Source organism: Thalassophryne amazonica, chromosome 17, assembly GCF_902500255.1.
Source record: "Thalassophryne amazonica chromosome 17, fThaAma1.1, whole genome shotgun sequence".
Lineage (NCBI taxonomy): Eukaryota > Metazoa > Chordata > Actinopteri > Batrachoidiformes > Batrachoididae > Thalassophryne > Thalassophryne amazonica.
In genome coordinates, this window is record NC_047119.1 from 76,182,230 (window position 1) to 76,201,277 (window position 19,048).

Below are 19,048 nucleotides of genomic sequence, written 5' to 3' on the forward strand. Positions count from 1 at the left end.
TAAAAGTAGGAAATTTCTGGACATCCAACTTATCACTGATGCAAGGCAATCCTCTAGGGACTTTATGTGTATGAGACTGCCAGAAGTTATCGGCATGTATAACTGAGTATCATTAGCATAGCAGTGAAAGGTAATCCCAAAACACCACAATATGTGCCCAAGGGGAGCTATATAAAAGGAGAAAAGCAGGGGGCCTAAGATGGACGTCAGCCATGAAAGGGCACTCCCAGTAATCCCAAAATGTTTTTTCCAATCTATCAAGTAGAATATGATGATCCACGGTATCAACGCAGCACTGAGATCTAACAGCAACAGAACCGTAGTGGTGTCCGAATCCATTGTAAGCAGAAGATCATTCACCACTTTAGTGAGAGCCGTCTCTGTGGAATGATATTTTCTAAAAGCAGACTGCAGTGGCGCAAAGAGATTATTCTCAGTAAGATAGTCTACAAGCTGCCGTGACACCACTTTTTCCAGAATTTTAGAGCAAAATGATAGATTTGATATCAGCCAATAGTTTGTCAATACACTAGGGTCAAGATTAGGTTTCTTAAGTAATGGTTTAATCACTGCAGAATTGAAACATTTAAGAACAGATCCAGAAGTTAATGAGAGATTAATAATTTCCAGTGTTGCCACAGTGTAGAACAGGAACTTTGAATTATGCTTGTTTTTGTTGATCAAATCAATCAATCAATCAATCAATCAATTTTTTTATATAGCGCCAAATCACAACAAACAGTTGCCCCAAGGCGCTTTATATTGTAAGGCAAGGCCATACAATAATTATGTAAAACCCCAACGGTCAAAACGACCCCCTGTGAGCAAGCACTTGGCTACAGTGGGAAGGAAAAACTCCCTTTTAACAGGAAGAAACCTCCAGCAGAACCAGGCTCAGGGAGGGGCAGTCTTCTGCTGGGACTGGTTGGGGCTGAGGGAGAGAACCAGGAAAAAGACATGCTGTGGAGGGGAGCAGAGATCGATCACTAATGATTAAATGCAGAGTGGTGCATACAGAGCAAAAAGAGAAAGAAACAGTGCATCATGGGAACCCCCCAGCAGTCTACGTCTATAGCAGCATAACTAAGGGATGGTTCAGGGTCACCTGATCCAGCCCTAACTATAAGCTTTAGCAAAAAGGAAAGTTTTAAGCCTAATCTTAAAAGTAGAGAGGGTGTCTGTCTCCCTGATCTGAATTGGGAGCTGGTTCCACAGGAGAGGAGCCTGAAAGCTGAAGGCTCTGCCTCCCATTCTACTCTTACAAACCCTAGGAACTACAAGTAAGCCTGCAGTCTGAGAGCGAAGCGCTCTATTGGGGTGATATGGTACTACGAGGTCCCTAAGATAAGATGGACCTGATTGATGCATGAATTAGTTTTTCAGCATCACTCTGAGACAAGACCTTTCTGATTTTAGAGATATTGCGTAAATGCAAAAAAAGCAGTCCTACATATTTGTTTAAATGCGCTTTAAATGACATATCCTGATCAAAAATGACTCCAAGATTTCTCACAGTATTACTAGAGGTCAGGGTAATGCCATCCAGAGTAAGGATCTGGTTAGACACCATGTTTCTAAGATTTGTGGGGCCAAGTACAATAACTTCAGTTTTATCTGAGTTTAAAAGCAGGAAATTAGAGGTCATCCATGTCTTTATGTCTGTAAGACAATCCTGCAGTTTAGCTAATTGGTGTGTGTCCTCTGGCTTCATGGATAGATAAAGCTGGGTATCATCTGCGTAACAATGAAAATTTAAGCAATGCTTTCTAATAATACTGCCTAAGGGAAGCATGTAATAAAGTGAATAAAATTGGTCCTAGCACAGAACCTTGTGGAACTCCATAATTAACTTTAGTCTGTGAAGAAGATTCCCCATTTACATGAACAATTGTAATCTATTAGACAAATATGATTCAAACCACCGCAGCGCAGTGCCTTTAATACCTATGGCATGCTCTAATCTCTGTAATAAAATTTTATGGTCAACAGTATCAAAAGCAGCACTGAGGTCCAACAGAACAAGCACAGAGACGAGTCCACTGTCCGAGGCCATAAGAAGATCATTTGTAACCTTCACTAATGCTGTTCTGTACTATGATGAATTCTAAAACCTGACTGAAACTCTTCAAATAGACCATTCCTCTGCAGATGATCAGTTAGCTGTTTTACAACTACCCTTTCAAGAATTTTTGAGAGAAAAGGAAGGTTGGAGATTGGCCTATAATTAGCTAAGATAGCTGGGTCAAGTGATGGATTTTTAAGTACTGGTTTAATTACTGCCACCTTAAAAGCCTGTGGTACATAGCCAACTAACAAAGATAGATTGATCATATTTAAGATCGAAGCATTAAATAATGGTAGGGCTTCCTTGAGCAGCCTGGTAGGAATGGGGTCTAATAAACATGTTGATGGTTTGGATGAAGTAACTAATGAAATAACTCAGACAGAACAATCGGAGAGAAAGAGTCTAACCAAATACCGGCATCACTGAAAGCAGCCAAAGATAACGATACGTCTTTGGGATGGTTATGAGTAATTTTTTCTCTAATAGTTAAAATTTTGTTAGCAAAGAAAGTCATGAAGTCATTACTAGTTAAAGTTAATGGAATACTCAGCTCAATAGAGCTCTGACTCTTTGTCAGCCTGGCTACAGTGCTGAAAAGAAACCTGGGGTTGTTCTTATTTTCTTCAATTAGTGATGAGTAGAAAGATGTCCTAGCTTTACGGAGGGCTTTTTTATAGAGCAACAGACTCTTTTTCCAGGCTAAGTGAAGATCTTCTAAATTAGTGAGACGCCATTTCCTCTCCAATTACGGGTTATCTGCTTTAAGCTGCGAGTTTGTGAGTTATACCACGGAGTCAGGCACTTCTGATTTAAAGCTCTCTTTTCAGAGGAGCTACAGCATCCAAAGTTGTCTTCAATGAGGATGTAAAACTATTGACGAGATACTCTATCTCCCTTACAGAGTTAGGTAGCTACTCTGCACTGTGTTGGTATATGGCATTAGAGAACATAAAGAGGAATCATATCCTTAAACCTAGTTACAGCGCTTTCTGAAAGACTTCTAGTGTAATGAGAGATCAGAGTAATAGGCCCGCTTTGTATGCTTATAGTCTAGAGCCCCTGACACACCTTGACGATTTAGCCAGTGTATGTTCAACTGTATTAAAATTGCTGGCGTCCGTCTAATAAGTTATGGGTATGTTTTTATAAGTTAAGAGCACTTTGAAGCACGTTGAAGCTCGCTGATATACATCCTAATACACTGAGCACCTCGAAAAATTTGGGCATGCTGAAAAATTTCAATGAATGCCAGCATGTGACTCATTTGTCCAGCACATGTGGGACATAAGTTGGAGGTAAGTTATGTGATTGTTGTCACAGGTTTCTTGTAATTTACTCAAAAGCCGAAATATGCCCATTAATGCTGTCCACTGATTGTCTGAAAGCCGTTTCAAATATTAAACCATTCACATACGGAGTAAATATAAAGTCTTAGCTGTTTGTTTTCAACATCACTATCTGACAAAAAGTAGATCCACATAAAGCCTCCCTGAAAATGACGTCTGAAAATACTTTAATTCCTTGTCGTGGCTGAAGAAATGTCCGTCTGTGACACTGGCCCTCTGCGCACTGGTTTCCACACCAGTGTCGCAGTACATCTCCCCCTACACACACACACACCCACACACACACCCACACCCCTGAAAGGCAATATTCCTACAGGGCAGCACTGATTAAAAACTTACCCAAACCTTGATAAGGCCCAATCAGGATAGACCAACCTTTAAACTCTATATTTCATGGATGTCTTATGGTGCCAGATGAACACAGTTTGACTGACGGTGAACGATATTGGTTTTCCTTCTGTATGTATCTGTAGCTATCTACATAGTAATATTTCATATTCTGAAGTATCTTTAAACCCCCCCTTCCAAATTACTCTACAATATATGGACCTGACTGACAACCTGAAATATGATAGAACACCTGTCCATGATGGGGTGGGAGGGGTGTAAGAGAATTTACAAAAGAGAAGTCAGTCACTTCAGAATGGAGGATCTTGCTTCTATAGCCAACCTTTGGGCATCCACAAGTAGATATCAATCAATCAATCAATCAACTTTTTCTTATATAGCGCCAAATCACCAACAAACAGTTTGCCCCAAGGCGCTCCACATTGCAAGGCAAGGCCATACAATAATTATGAAAAACCCCAACGGTCAAACGACCCCCTATGAGCAAGCACTTGGCCACAGTGGGAAGGAAAAACTCCCTTTTAACAGGAAGAAACCTCCAAGCAGAACCAGGCTCAGGGAGGGGCAGTCTTCTGCTGAGACTGGTTGGGGCTGAGGGAAAGAACCAGGAAAAGAGATCGATCACTAATGATTAAATGCAGAGTGATGCATACGGAGCAAAAAGAGAAAGAAACAGTGCATCATGGGAACCCCCCCCACAGTCTACGTCTAAAGCAACATAACCAAGGGATGGCCAAGGGATGGTCCAGGGTCACCCGATCCAGCCCTAACTATAAGCCTTAGCGAAAAGAAAAATGTGCTTGATGTGGAATTGGGCTTTTTATCAAATGGTCTATTTTTATGTGGGTGGGGGGGGGTCTGCTTCACTGGGCTCAGGCACCTTATATAGTAGGCCAGAATTAATCTTTTGTGTGGATACAATGATTTTTTTAAACCAAAAATAAAACAAAAACCACGCTCCTGCCACAAGCAACAGCTGAGGTTGAAACAACAAAGTCATGTAATTGCTGATGGTACCTGAACGTAGCAGCGTTCTGCGTGCGTTCACGTAGACTGATCAATTTACTGCTCCAATGATATACTCAACAAAATATAAACGCAACACTTTGGTTTTGCTCCCATTTTGTATGAGATGAACTCAAAGATCTAAAACTTTTTCCACATACACAATATCACCATTTTGTTGAGTGTATATTCAATCATCTTTCCACTTATCTCTATTACCCCTTTTGACAGTTTTGTGTTATAAATCTGGCTTAGTACGTAAAACCACCACGGCACACAAGCAGGGTTTTGTTCAGGTCTCTTGCACAGTCCTGTGATCTTTTCAGCTCCTGTGCATCCTGTGCTTTTCTGTTCAGCCCTTTCTGAAATTAAATAATTTCTGAAATGTTCAACCATGCTGAATATGCACAGCTTTTGGATTTCAAAGCAAATTTAAAAGCATATTACATGAGCTATCAAGCAGGTTGCAACAGTGTGACCTGCAGAACTTTCCACACATGGACACAGAACTTAAAGCAGCAGGACACACAGACTGGGTGGAGCCTGAGAGTGCACGTTATGATGATCATGTGCAGAGCATCTTGTCAGAATTTGACAGGCAAAACACTAACTTTGCATCCAAAGAGCCTGTTTTCTCTGTTTTCCATTTGGGGAAAATATAGATGTGGACTGTATATTGTCCAAAGTGGCATCACTCTTCAACCTGGATCCTCACACTGAAAAATGACATTGAACTCAAATCCAGAGCAACACCTGACATGAATGTCCTAATCTGGAATCTCATGCAGACAGAGAGAGTCTGAGTGCCTGTTTACGGCTGCACTCAGCTCGTACTGTCTGGATGATGAGAGACCAGCACCCTCCTCTCAGGGTCAGAAGTCCCACTAAGGTAGGGAACAACTTTTCCAACTTGAGGCCAGTCCCAGGCCTACTTGTGCTTATTCTTTTTCAACCTGCACATTTACTTCAATGATGCATAGTTACTGTTAAAACCTGCCAGGAAATTGTTATTATATTGTGCACAGTATGTTGCGGCTACGCTGTGGTGTTCCATATGGCTCGGTAGATCTCGATACACTGTCAACTTTAAAAGTAGGTCTCGGTTCAAAAAAGGTTGGGCACCCCTGGCTAGCTCATGGGGTGGGTACATCCAGCCGCTCACCACTTTGACTTCTGAACTGGGTGACAGTTTTTTTAACTTCCCTTTTTACTTTTTTCTTTGGGTTATCACAGCAGATCCGATCCGGACGCCCTTCGTGATGAAACTCCACACTGCTTGGAGAATGTGCACAGGTAGTCTTGAACTAGGAAGCGTTCGTTTAGAACATGTTGTAACAGTAATGTGATGGGCGTACGTGCTGGAGATTGTACTTACCTGCTCAAAGCCTGAGACTTTGACGCCAACAAACCTGTGAATATACACAAATCCCAGTGAGAACTAAGCTGAAGTCAAAACCAACACAAAAGACTTGCACACTTACTCGTGTGTATGTGTGTTCGGTCAGGCAGTGACTGCGTCTTTCTCCGAAAAGGAACGTCCTTCTCCTTCTCCTCCTTCAGGATGAGTTGGCCCAGGTTACACTTGATCTGGACCAGACACAAAGGACACCCTGTGGTTGAGCTGGCCGTGCATTTTCAGCCTGTCACAGGCAGTGTTTGCCACAGTTACTTTGAAAAAGTAATCCAATTACTGATTACTGATTACTCCTTGAAAAAGTAACTTAGTACTTTCCTGATTTACTCAATTGCAAAGTAACTAAGTTAGATTACTAGTTACTTTTTTAGTTACTTTCCCCAGCTGCCGACAAACAACCCTGTGCCACCTCAACATGACAATGATACCTGTTTTTGCCAAAACTCACTTTATAGTCAACCCTTTCTTGACTTCAATGAAAATAAATACTTGTTTTATAAAAAGTAAAATAAAGACCTCTCTCTTGACCTCATATTTAACTGTTGACAGCACTGTAACAGTAAAACTTGCAATTTCGAACCTACAGTGTTTATAAATGTAACTATTAAATTCTAACATTTTTCTAACATTTAAATTCTCTCAACATTTTACTTGTCGAAATTATTATTTTAAGCAATATTAGTAGTTGTAATAAAAAACGGCTTCAAAACTGGACCTTTAATCTAGGGTGGTTGTGAGGGGGGCACATCCTTGCCCCACGCCCCCATTCCATCTGGATACGCCCCTGCTTTAGCGTTTGAGCACAAAGAATGGATAACATTTATTTATGCAGGAAAACAGGACCAGATTTACAGGTAAGAAAGTTTTATTGCGTTTTCACATCATGTGGTCCTCAGAAAGAAAGTTTAGGTGCATTTGAGTGGAAAATAGTGTTAGTTGTTGACGCGTCACGGAGGATCAGCTGTTTTTAACGAGACGATACGGAGCGGCTCAGCTTAGAATTCTAAATAAAGGAGGGAAAAAGTATAAAAATGCCTTTGTAAAGCTCAGTGCAGGTGTGCTGATCACCGTGCTTTAAGAGGTGAGGACGAGCTGCTACAGAAAACCGCGGATGAAAAGCTCACAGCTCGCTGAAAGTGGACAGTTCAGTCGAACCCCGACCTCCTGCCCACGGACCAAGTTTAATGCTGCTATCGACCCACAATGAAAAATAATAGTAACGCACAGTGACTTGGAGAAGTAACTTTAATCTGATTACTGATTTGGAAAGATTAACGCGTTAGATTACTCGTTACTAAAAAAAGTGGTCAGATTAGAGTAACGCGATACTAAGTAATGCGTTACCGGCATCACTGGTCACAGGAGATTGTTTAATGATCATCTGTAACAGAACAAAGTGTCAGAAGGCGCTGGATCATATCAGAAACCAGAGATACTGAAGGTAACCTCTGCAGTATCTTCAACAGCTCCTGTCTGTGCTGCGCCTTGAGCAGAGGGCATCCCCTGCTGTCCTCTGAACCAGCCTGACGTGCCACAGCTGTTACTCCAGCTGCTTCATCAAGAACACAAACACCATGCAAACCTTTTCCAGTTCCTGCTCCTGCAATGTCTTCACTTCCTCTGTTAGGTTTTCAGTCTCGTCTTCCTCCTGCAACCCTCTTCTTCTTCCACTCGATTTCTGATGGTAGCAGACACAGATGAGGTCAGGCTTAAGTCAGACAGCCCTGATTGTGGATTTACATGCATGAGTCTGGGTTACCCATAGCAGCAAGTGACGGAGGGCAGGGCCAATAGTCCGTCTCCATCTTGCAGGGTTGGTTGGGATCTGGCCTCTGGGCTGCTGGAAACTTTGATGACTGAATGATGCTGCTTCCTTCTGAAACTTTATTCAGGTCTGCAGAAACAGACAGTAAAACACATCGACCTGTTTCAGGCGAGAACAGCTTCAAAGTGCAGAGAATTCAAATGAGCTCACCTTGTTTGTAGATGGGAGGTTTCCGGTAAATGTTGGTACCATTATCTGAAAAAAAAGCACTTTTAAAGGTTACAACATTGCGGCACAGGCAGAGCTCCAGCTCAGAAACCACCCAGTGGATTTCATTTCTATTGGCCATGTTGCTGACTCCTCTGGCTGCTGTGATGTCATCATTTCATAACCCACACTGACATACTGATTATTTCTTGTCATCAGGTCAGATCAGGCCAGGAATTATCAAGTCAGGTGAGGTCAGATCAGATTATGTGTCAGGTGGAGTCTGATAAGGTCAGAAAAGGTCAGGTCAGGTGAGATCAAGTCAAGAAAATCAGGTCAGGTGAGGTCAGATAAGGTGAGATCAGATCAAGAAATATCAGGTTAGCTCAGGTCAGGTGAGTTCAGATCAGGTCTACAAAGATCAGGTCAGGAAAGATAAGGTCAAATTAGGTCAGGTGAGGTCAGATAAGGTTAAGAAAGGTCAGAAAGATCAGGCCAGATGAGGTCAGGTGAGGTCAAATAAGGTCAGGAAAGGTCGGGTCAGATAAGGTGAGATCAAGTCAGCTGAGGTCAGATAAGGTCAGGACAGATCGAGTCAGATTAGGTCAGACAAAGTCAGGAAGATCAGGTCAGATGAGGTCAAATAAGGTCAGGAAAGATCAGATCAGATAAGGTGAGATCAAGTCAGGTGAGATCAATCAATCAATCAATCAATTTTTTTATATAGCGCCAAATCACAACAAAACAGTTGCCCCAAGGCGCTTTATATTGTAAGGCAAAGCCATACAATAATTATGTAAAACCCCAACGGTCAAAACGACCCCCTGTGAGCAAGCACTTGGCTACAGTGGGAAGGAAAAACTCCCTTTTAACAGGAAGAAACCTCCAGCAGAACCAGGCTCAGGGAGGGGCAGTCTTCTGCTGGGACTGGTTGGGCTGAGGGAGAGAACCAGAAAAAGACATGCTGTGGAGGGGAGCAGAGAGATCGATCACTATGATTAAATGCAGAGTGGTGCATACAGAGCAAAAGAGAAAGAAACAGTGCATCATGGGAACCCCCCAGCAGTCTACGTCTATAGCAGCATAACTAATGGATGGTTCAGGGTCACCTGATCCAGCCCTAACTATAAACTTTAGCAAAAAGGAAAGTTTAAGCCTAATCTTAAAAGTAGAGAGGGTGTCTGTCTCCCTGATCTGAATTGGGAGCTGGTTCCACAGGAGAGGAGCCTGAAAGCTGAAGGCTCTGCCTCCCATTCTACTCTTACAAACCCTAGGAACTACAAGTAAGCCTGCAGTCTGAGAGCGAAGCGCTCTATTGGGGTGATATGGTACTACGAGGTCCCCTAAGATAAGATGGGACCTGATTATTCAAACCTTATAAGTAGAAGAAGAATTTTAAATTCTATTCTAGAATTAAACAGGAAGCCAATGAAGAGAGGCCAATATGGGTGAGATATGCTCTCTCCTTCTAGTCCCACATCAGTACTCTAGCTGCAGCATTTTGAATTATAACTGAAGGCTTTATAGGGAACTTTTAGGACAACCTGATAATAATGAATTACAATAGTCCAGCCTAGAGGAAATAAATGCATGAATTAGTTTTTCAGCATCACTCTGAGACAAGACCTTCTGATTTTAGAGATATTGCGTAAATGCAAAAAAGCAGTCCTACATATTTGTTTAATATGCGCTTTGAATGGCATATCCTGATCAAAAATGACTCCAAGATTTCTCACAGTATTACTAGAGGTCAGGGTAATGCCATCCAGAGTAAGGATCTGGTTAGACACCATGTTTCTAAGATTTGTGGGGCCAAGTACAATAACTTCAGTTTTATCTGAGTTTAAAAGCAGGAAATTAGAGGTCATCCATGTCTTTATGTCTGTAAGACAATCCTGCAGTTTAGCTAATTGGTGTGTGTCCTCTGGCTTCATGGATAGATAAAGCTGGGTATCATCTGCATAACAATGAAAATTTAAGCAATACCGTCTAATAATACTGCCTAAGGGAAGCTGTATAAAGTGAATAAAATTGGTCCTAGCACAGAACCTTGTGGAACTCCATAATTAACTTTAGTCTGTGAAGAAGATTCCCCATTTACATGAACAAATTGTAATCTATTGGATAAATATGATTCAAAACACCGCAGCGCAGTGCCTTTAATATCTATGGCATGCTCTAATCTCTGTAATAAAATTTTATGGTCAACAGTATCAAAAGCAGCACTGAGGTCTAACAGAACAAGCACAGAGATGAGTCCACTGTCCGAGGCCATAAGAAGATCATTTGTAACCTTCACTAATGCTGTTTCTGTACTATGATGAATTCTAAAACCTGACTGAAACTCTTCAAATAGACCATTCCTCTGCAGATGATCAGTTAGCTGTTTTACAACTACCCTTTCAAGAATTTTTGAGAGGAAAAGGAAGGTTGGAGATTGGCCTATAATTAGCTAAGATAGCTGGGTCAAGTGATGGCTTTTTAAGTAATGGTTTAATTACTGCCACCTTAAAAGTAAGCCTGCAGTCTGAGAGCGAAGCGCTCTATTGGGGTGATATGGTACTACGAGGTCCCTAAGATAATGATGGGACCTGATTATTCCAAAACCTTATAAGTAAGAAGAAGAATTTTAAATTCTATTCTAGAATTAACAGGAAGCCAATGAAGAGAGGCCAATATGGGTGAGATATGCTCTCTCCTTCTAGTCCCAGTCAGTACTCTAGCTGCAGCATTTTGAATTAACTGAAGGCTTTATAGGGAACTTTTAGGACAACCTGATAATAATGAATTACATAGTCCAGCCTAGAGGGAAATAAATGCAATGAATTAGTTTTTTCAGCATCACTCTGAGACAAGACCGTTCTGATTTTAGAGATATTGCATAAATGCAAAAAAGCAGTCCTACATATTTGTTTAATATGCGCTTTGAATGACATATCCTGAGCAAAAATGACTCCAAGATTTCTCACAGTATTACTAGAGGTCAGGGTAATGCCATCCAGAGTAAGGATCTGGTTAGACACCATGTTTCTAAGATTTGTGGGGCCAGTACAATAACTTCAGTTTATCTGAGTTTAAAAGCAGGAAATTAGGGTCATCCATGTCTTTATGTCTGTAAGACAATCCTGCAGTTTAGCTAATTGTGGTGTGTCCTCTGGCTTCATGGATAGATAAAGCTGGGTATCATCTGCGTAACAATGAAAAATTTAAGCAATACCGTCTAAGAATACTGCCTAAGGGAAGCATGTATAAAGTGAAATAAAAGTGGTCCTAGCACAGACCCTTGTGGAACTCCATAATTAACTTTAGTCTGTGAAGAAGAGTCCCCATTTACATGAACAAATTGTAATCTATTGGATAAATATGATTCAAAACACCGCAGCGCAGTGCCTTTAATACCTATGGCATGCTCTAATCTCTGTAATAAAATTTTATGGTCAACAGTATCAAAGCAGCACTGAGGTCTAACAGAACAAGCACAGAGATAAGTCCCACTGTCCGAGGCCATAAGAAGATCATTTGTAACCTTCACTAATGCTGTTTCTGTACTATGATGAATTCTAAAACCTGACTGAAACTCTTCAATAGACCATTCCTCTGCAGATGATCAGTTAGCTGTTTTAACAACTACCCTTTCAAGAATTTTTGAGAGAAAAGGAAGGTTGGAGATTGGCCTATAATTAGCTAAGATAGCTGGGTCAAGTGATGGCTTTTTAAGTAATGGTTTAATTACTGCCACCTTAAAGCCTGTGGTACATAGCCAACTAACAAAGATAGATTGATCATATTTAAGATCGAAGCATTAAATAATGGTAGGACTATCCTTGAGCAGCCTGGTAGGAATGGGGTCTAATAAACATGTTGATGGTTTGGATGAAGTAACTAATGAAAATAACTCAGACAGAACATCGGAGAGAAAGAGTCTAACCAAATACCGGCATCACTGAAAGCAGCCAAAGATAACGATACGTCTTTGGATGGTTTGAGTAATTTTTTCTCTAATAGTTAAAATTTTGTTAGCAAAGAAAGTCATGAAGTCATTACTAGTTAAAGTTAATGGGAATACTCAGCTCAATAGAGCTCTGACTCTTTGTCAGCCTGGCTACAGTGCTGAAAAGAAACCTGGGGTTGTTCTTATTTTCTTCAATTAGTGATGAGTAGAAAGATGTCCTAGCTTTACAGAGGACTTTTTTATAGAGCAACAGACTCTTTTTCCAGGCTAAGTGAAGATCTTCTAAATTAGTGAGACGCCATTTCCTCTCCAACTTACGGGTTATCTGCTTTAAGCTACGAGTTTGTGAGTTATACCACGGAGTCAGGCACTTCTGATTTAAAGCTCTCTTTTTTAGAGGAGCTACAGCATCCAAAGTTGTCTTCAATGAGGATGTAAAACTATTGACGAGATACTCTATCTCACTTACAGAGTTTAGGTAGCTACTCTGCACTGTGTTGGTATATGGCATTAGAGAACATAAAGAAGGAATCATATCCTTAAACCTAGTTACAGCGCTTTCTGAAAGACTTCTAGTGTAATGAAACTTATTCCCCACTGCTGGGTAGTCCATCAGAGTAAATGTAAATGTTATTAAGAAATGATCAGACAGAAGGGAGGTTTTCAGGGAATACTGTTAAGTCTTCTATTTCCATACCATAAGTCAGAACAAGATCTAAGATATGATTAAAGTGGTGGGTGGACTCATTTACTTTTGAGCAAAGCCATTAGAGTCTAATAATAGATTAAATGCAGTGTTGAGGCTGTCATTCTGCAGCATCTGTGTGGATGTTAAAATCGCCCACTATAATTATCTTATCTAGCTAAGCACTAAGTCAGACAAAAGGTCTGAAATTCACAGAGAAACTCACAGTAACGGACCAGGTGGACGATAGATAATAACAAATAAAACTGGTTTGGGACTTCCAATTTGGATGGACAAGACTAAGAGTCAAGCTTTCAAATGAATTAAAGCTCTGTCTGGGTTTCTGATTAATTAATAAGCTGGAATGGAAGATTGCTGCTAATCCTCCACCTCGGCCCGTGCTACGAGCATTCTGACAGTTAGTGTGACTCGGGGGTGTTGACTCATTTAAACTAACATATTCATCCTGCTGTAACCAGGTTTCTGTAAGGCAGAATAAATCAATATGTTGATCAATTATTATATCATTTACCAACAGGGACTTAGAAGAGAGAGACCTAATGTTTAATAGACCACATTTAACTGTTTTAGTCTGTGGTGCAGTTGAAGGTGCTATATTATTTTTTCTTTTTGAATTTTTATGCTTAAATAGATTTTGCTGGTTATTGGTAGTCTGGGAGCAGGCACCGTCTCTACGGGGATGGGGTAATGAGGGGATGGCAGGGCGAGAGAAGCTGCAGAGAGGTGTGTAAGACTACAACTCTGCTTCCTGGTCCCAACCCTGGATAGTCACGGTTTGGAGGATTTAAGAAAATTGGCCAGATTTCTAGAAATGAGAGCTGCTCCATCCAAAGTGGGATGGATGCCGTCTCTCCTAACAAGACCAGGTTTTCCCCAGAAGCTTTGCCAATTATCTACGAAGCCCACCTCATTTTTTGGACACCACTCAGACAGCCAGCAATTCAAGGAGAACATGCGGCTAAACATGTCACTCCCGGTCTGATTGGGAGCAAGGCCAACGTGTGTTTTATGGACTTGGAAAAGGTATATGACGAGGTCCCTCAAGGTGTCGTGTGTGTGTGTGTGTGTGTGTGCTGCATGATTATGTGACACCAGAACAGCTGCAATGAATGAGCCTGTCTCTATACGGAACCACATCAGACATGTTCCTGGTGGGTGTTGGACTGCCCCTTCCTGTTTGTGATGTTCATGGACAGGATTTCAAAGCAGCCCATTTAGATGAAGTAAGAGCTGAGCCAGGAGGCAAGACTCTCGATTTACCAATCAATTTACATTTCTATCCTTACCTATGGCTGTGAGCTTTGGATAATGACAGAAGGAACAAGGTCATAGATACAAGCAGTGGAAATGAGATTCCATTGGTTATCTGAGCTATGCTGGGACAGGGAGATAAGCTTGAATATCCAGGACAGACTCGGAGTAGAGCTGTTGCAAGAATGCATCAAAAAGAGCCTGAACCTGAGGTGGTTCAGGCATCCCCTGGTCCTCGATGGTCCCGGTCATCTCCCTAGGGAGGTCTTCTAGGTACATCCAACTGGGAGGAGACCATGGGGAAAACCCAGGACACACTGCTGGGTTTATTTTTCTCAGTTAGCTTGGGAATGCTTCTACACCCCCTAGTCTGCACTGTGCTTACCTGGTCTGTGGAAATGCTGGAGACTGGTGCTACTCTTTCGGCCAGACTGGAACTGCAGTACAGAACCTCCCGGAGAAGCACTCTCACTCTCTGCGCTGCGTGCTTTCAACTAAAGAACACACACACAAAGTAAATTACAAAATGCAGGCACCACTTTGGCCCAAAGTAAACTGAAATTCACATATGAATACTTCTGAGCTATTTTCGGGGATTTGACTTCAGACCAACTGCTACGATGTTACAAATATTTATATAGCACCCCTTGGGGCAGATTTTGGGATTATCTATCATTGCAATGCAGATGATACTCAGTTATACATGCTGATAACTGCTGGTAATCTCGTTCACATAAAATCCTTAGAAGATTGCCTTGCAGCAGTGAGAAGCTGGATGTCTAGAAACTTCCTACTTTTAAACTCTGATAAGACTGAAATGATGGTTCTTGGTCCAGTGAGACATCGGCATCAATTTGACCAGTTAACTCTTAGCCTAGGCTCGTGTGTCATACATCACACTGACAAAGTGAGGAACCTTGGGGTAATTTTTGATCCTACGTTGTCCTTTGACCTCCACATTAAAGATATTATGAGGACTGCTTTCTTCCACCTGCGAAATATAGTGAAGATTCATCCCATCCTGTCTATGGCTGATGCTGAGACCCTGATTTTTACATTTTGAAGAGACAAAGTACAGGTTTTGGAAGGTGGTTAAGACCCTTTCACACCAGGCCAACATAGAGTTGCATCATGCGCGTCATGATGACACCGAGTTTTGCAGCCACAATACGCTGAGGGATGCAAAGGGCAACATGAAATGGATGCAAAAAATTAAACATGATTAATTTTTTGAGAACTGGATGAAGAAAGGAAGAAGTTTTCATGCAAGTTGAGGCAATGTAACAGCACTTAACGTGACTGGATGCCACACCCACACAAAATAAAGCTACCTGACGCCAATTTATGGTTTCTGCTATGCTCCATTGTTACGAAGCTATAAATCACGCAGCCTGGCTGCAGCTCCTCGGCGCTTCTCATGAGTTCTCTCACGGTTGTGTTAAATAAAGTCCGTCAACTCCTGCTCACAGACCAATCGCCAGGTAGAGGACATGTCCACATCCAGTGTCCTCACAGAGGACATCTCCACATCCACTCACAGACAGCTCGCGCGGGATTGCCAGCTGCAGCTCCGCAATCACAGGAAGAAACTAGAAGAGAAATCAGAGCACACACCTGCAGCTTTAAAATAAAAGCCTTGTCGCTGCATGACGGTGCGCTCATCAGATGTCCTGATCGATGAGGTCTGATCAAATCAGTGGACCTGATCGTAGCAACTGGAGGTTTATGTTGTGTATTGGGGGGCTTGGCTGGACACTGTTTTGTGGCTTTTGTGTTTGAACTGCATTTAAGCCAGCAGTGATCTGGGCTTAAGTGCCGGAGAATACGACCGTGTGACGACCGTTTGAGGATGCTGAGGGCCGCTCCAGAAGCTGACATTGCGCCTGTGAAGGAGGACGAGGGTGAGAGGCAAGCGCTGTCAGCACACGTCAGAGGTGATTATCCTTATAAGCTTATCTGTGAATATACGTGGCGTTGTTGCGCAGCTAAAATTAAGTATTGAAGAGAATCGTCTCGTTTGCTCCTCACGGCTGTGGCGTGCGGATTGATAATCCTCCACAAGCTGTGAGCAGCTGTTCTTCTGAATTAAGCCTGAAATCAGTCCTGAACGTGTTGCTGATAAGTGTGCCTCTAAATAGTTTTTCTTGATAAAAGTACTGAATAACCTCATCTCTGTTCCTCCTTCACAGAGTACAGTCTTGGAAAAGCCACCTGGGGGGTGTCCCAGGAACTCCTGAGTCCAGAACGTTCAGGCTCCGATCTGTTGAGGCGCTGAGAGAGCGCGCCGCCTCTTCACCCCACCAGACTCATTTATTTTGTATTTTGTGTATAGCACAGTGGGAAGAAAAATAAATTTGTTTCTTTTGGAACTGCTTCTGGCTATTTAGCGCTGGTTCAGTCAGACGCTGGACCGCTCCTCAACCTGCGTCCAGACAATAACAGTTTAAAAGTTTAGAGTCACAGCGCTTCATTCACAGCAGCCTTTACCACAGCCAGACTCAGCAGCTTCTGGACACAATGAAAATGATCCACCAAGACAAAAAATAGATAATAATAATAATAATAATAATGAGAAGAAGAAGAAGAAGAAGAAGGTTAAATGACTGTGTTTCTGATGTGCACCACACCGTGCAGTAGAGAACAGAGCGCACCTCCACAGAGGCAGAAAATAGCAGCTTTGGCTACATATGTGGCAGTAATGAAACTGTAAAAAGGTCATGATACAGTCCACTGTTTTCCAAGTGCAGCCAGCAGGAAGGAACTAGGTTTAAATAGCGGCAACATGCGACTGTGTACAGACATTAAAAAGCAAATACACGCAGCTGCAAGCAGATCTATGAACATGGAAAAAGGCTGAGTACACGCGCATTTCGGGCATATTTAAACCTCTGGGGCCCACGCCGTCGTATACAATGGCTAAGACCAAGCTCCTGGAAATGATGGGCTGCCAATAGATTTTTATAAAGAATTTGTGGACCTACTAACACCAAGGCTAGTGATAGTTTTTTGAGATGCAATAAGAGGGGTAATATGCCAGAGAGCATGCAATTTACAGTAATAACCTTGATACATAAGAAAGGTAAAAGCCCACAACAGTGTGGAAATTATCACCCAGTGTCTCTTATAAATGTAGATGCTAAAATACTGGCCAAGGTATTAGCCAGGAGGCTAGAGGTACATTTACCCAACCTGATTCATCTGGATCAGGTAGGGTTTATTAGAGGAAGGTCTTCAGCAGATAACGTACGCAGATTACTACACCTAATCTGGCAGGCAAGGAACTACACTGAACCCATAGTGGCTTTCTCTTTAGATGCAGAGAAAGCTTTTGATAGAGTGGAGTGGACTTACTTGTTCAGAACACTAAACAGGTTTGGATTAGGTCCCTCCTTTATAAATTTGGTTAGTCTCCTATACTGTAATCCCAAGGCCTCGGTTTTGACGAATGGGAATTTATCCTCCTGTTTCCCTTTATTCCGGGGTACAAGACAGGGCTGTCCCCTGAGCCCTCTGCATTTTGCACTGGCACTGGAACCCATAGCAACAGCCATCAGGAAGAAGGGTATTTTAGCTGGAAAATTGAGCACAAACTATTTCTTTATGCAGATGATATTCTGTTAGTGACTTCAAATCCAGAGACAGCGGTTCCTCAAATTTTGTCTTTAATTGATACTTTCTCTATTCTTTCAGGCTATAAAATAAACTGGGGAAAATCTGAGGCAATGCCACTGTCTAGACTATGCCCACCAAGTATTAGACAGAATTGGCAGTTTAACTGGCTCCCTTCAGGTTTGGTGTACTTGGGGATAAACTCACACCAGGTTTAAAGATATTATGACAGAAAATTTACTTCCCACCCTGATAAAAAATTGAGAACACTTTACAGAATTGGGCTAAATCAGGACTATCTCTGCTGGGTAGAATAAATGTCCTGAAAATGATGATTATCCCACAAATTAACTATATTTTGCACTTGCTACCCATAAGTCTCCCATCCCCCGTTACTTAAAAAATTCAACATAGCAGTAATTTTTTTTTATGGGGAGGCAAAAGACGTGGTTTAAACAGAAATAAGATGAATGCTGCAATTGAAGATGGAGGTCTCAATCTTCCAAGAATGGATTGGTATCATTATGCCTTCTCTCTCAACCAGTTGGCTAAAATAGACAGTACAGAAGCCCAAGCCCCTGGCTGGGTTCTGATTGAAAAGGAACTGACGGAGCCTATTCCATTGCAAGCTTTTATCTCTCAAACTGGAGGTGAAAGTCCGTCTGGTAATCCGTTACTGTATTCGCCAAAGAAACTTGGCAAAGATCACATGATATTATTGGCTCTGACCCCTTTTTTACTAACAGTCACCCCTTTGGCATAATACGCAGCTGAAATTAGGGAAAAAAACTTGTATTGGAAATCATGGGCTATAACAGGGATTATATATGTTGGAGATGTTTTTGAGGGTGACAAACTTAATGTCCTTTCAGCAATTGGCTAGTAAATACAAACTCCCCAAACAGGATTTCTGGAAGTATTGCAGTTACAAAGCTGTATATTGCAACAAACACAAAAACTTCCACTAGTACTCAATCCGAGTACAAAAGATAATGCAGATTAACCGGGGGTAAAGGTGGGGCATCTAAATATTATAGTCTCATGAGAAATCTCATCCACCCAAACTTGAGGCTCTTAAGGGGCATGGAGAAGGATTTAGGGGGTGAGATCGTGGGGAGACGTGGGAAGAATTACTACGTCTTGGCATAAGATATCAAGAGAGACACAGACTGCTTAATTATGTACAAAATTATACATAGAATGTATTGGACCCCCAGTAAGATGGCAAGGTTAAAGCTCTGTGACTCGGAGTTATGCTGGAGATGTGAGAGGTGGGAGGGAACACTTGTACACATGCTGTATGAGTGTGAAATGACACAGAACCTTTGGAAAAAGATAATATTAGTTATCAACAAAGTTCTGGAGATAGATATGCCTCAG

General features: G+C 41.8%; 1 protein-coding gene across 1 annotated transcript in view; it reads right to left on the reverse strand.

The window, feature by feature from the left end:
- Positions 1-16,453: 16,453 nt before the first annotated feature.
- The window catches only part of LOC117529151 (dematin-like), a 162,934-nt gene continuing 160,339 nt past the window's right edge, over positions 16,454-19,048 (reverse strand). The window contains exon 15 of the mRNA XM_034191849.1: positions 16,454-16,481. Within this exon, the coding sequence (XP_034047740.1) occupies positions 16,454-16,481 (28 nt within the window). The remainder of the gene's footprint in view (positions 16,482-19,048) is intronic.